This window comes from Sinocyclocheilus anshuiensis, unplaced genomic scaffold (assembly GCF_001515605.1).
Source record: "Sinocyclocheilus anshuiensis isolate Anshui unplaced genomic scaffold, SAMN03320099.WGS_v1.1 scaffold1543, whole genome shotgun sequence".
NCBI lineage: Eukaryota > Metazoa > Chordata > Actinopteri > Cypriniformes > Cyprinidae > Sinocyclocheilus > Sinocyclocheilus anshuiensis.
Genome location: NW_015551074.1, coordinates 1,163,895 through 1,165,710, shown reverse-complemented (window position 1 = coordinate 1,165,710; position 1,816 = coordinate 1,163,895). Strand labels below are relative to the sequence as shown.

At 31.4% G+C, this 1,816-nt stretch overlaps 1 protein-coding gene across 2 annotated transcripts in view; it reads right to left on the bottom strand.

Annotated features, from left to right (window-relative positions):
- The window catches only part of syn3 (synapsin III), a 55,088-nt gene that overhangs the window by 2,013 nt on the left and 51,259 nt on the right, over positions 1 to 1,816 (bottom strand). For both annotated transcript variants that reach the window (XM_016452157.1, XM_016452158.1), the window contains exon 10: positions 1,682 to 1,784. In XM_016452157.1, coding sequence (XP_016307643.1) covers positions 1,682 to 1,784 — 103 coding nt within the window. The remainder of the gene's footprint in view (positions 1 to 1,681; positions 1,785 to 1,816) is intronic.

The window sequence follows — 1,816 nt, the reverse complement described above, 5'->3', positions numbered from 1 at the left end:
CACACACACACACACACACACACACACACACACACACACACACAAACACACACACACCTCAGATTTATCCACCGAAGCAAAAGAATATATATAATATAAAATTAAGCTGCATAAAAGTGAAGCCATTAGATTTGTTTTGCACTGTGACAAACATGAAAATAATGGCAGAGTTGCATGAAGGTTTTGTCTTTATGCGATCTTATTTTATTTTTATTTATTGTGTATTTTTGTCTATCTGTCTTTTGTCATTTTTATGTTGTAAAAATGCATAGTTTTTAGTAAGAGAACGACACTTTGCAAACACCTTAAGAGCCTCAACATACAAAAAAAATAAATTCTAGATTTTTTACAATAATTTTTTAAGAGATATAACCATTTAAAACGTACAAGTCATTTTGGTCCGGGTCTGTATGGAGATCCATTAGTGTCAAAAATACTTTTTGTTAAATTATGTATGAAGTTATATTAGTGTCAAAAATATTTGTAAATATATTTCCCTGTATCTCACACACTTTTGGACTGAGTTTTGTTGATGAACATGAATATATCGTCTATTAATGAACCACTGCAGCATGAAACACTGATCACTTTTCATCTGAAAGTCAAAGCTTATGCAAGAAAAATATGTAGGTTTCATACATTTTGACTGTTTGTGAGCAATCATGAGTTATAAATTCAAAGGAATTTAATTAAATCAATTTATTCCAATGGGGTCAATACTGGTGATTATCAGATTAAATGTTCGCATAAATTTCATACAGTGATATCTTCAAATATTGCAAATATTTTGACTGTGTATTTTTTATGTCTGTCTGTCTTTTGTAATTTTTTTGTTGTATATTATGTTGCTCTGTATTGTTTTGGTCTGAAATGTGAAAATTGGAATAAAAATAATAAACAGTTTCATGACAACTTAAACCTTAAATTATTATTTTTGCAAACAAACAAATTAAATTCTTATGTAATATAGTCGTGAAAATTATCCTGTGTGGTGGACAGCATTTAAAATCATATTAAAATCATTCGAAATAAAGTGCAACAAATGCTACTATTATGTTTACATTAAAAAAATCAGTGTTATTTTAGTATTATTGATATAATACTATAGTTTTTGTTAATATTTTGAATTGTATTTTATTTTATGTTTGTAATTTAATTTTAGTAAAAATTTTGTTGCGTGTTTTTGTCATGTTTAGTAGTTAAAAAAAAATCTATAGAGTTTTTATTCATTTTTATTTCACTTTTATTTTTCGTTATTTTAAAGAAATGAGAAATCTTGGCTTGGCAACTAGCTGTAATAAAATAAATAAACATTTAAACAAATGCGTTTTTTATATTTTATGTCAGTTAACATTAATTATGTTTCAAGTAATGATTTTTTTTTTTGCTTTAGTTTTAGTTAATGATAATAGCTCTGCTTACAACTGTACTTTAAAAATGTGTTTTACGTTATTTGAAGTAAATATGATTATTTTTTCCATAGCAAACAGAGCTGATGTGCTGCAGACTGCAGTGATCGTCTGCGTCCACTGAGAGGCGCTGGTAACACACACACACACACACACACACACACACACACACACGCTCACGCACACGCAAACACACACTCACACACTCACTCACACACACACGCACACGCACACACACACACACTCACACACTCACACACACACACACACACCTCTATGATGTAGTCCTTGCCATCTTTGCCGTGGACGGCTTTGACCGCGCAGATGTCCAGACCTCCGAACATCTCCGCGCATGAGTCCACCCACAGACGATACCTGCAGACACACGACAGAGCCGATCAGCTGAC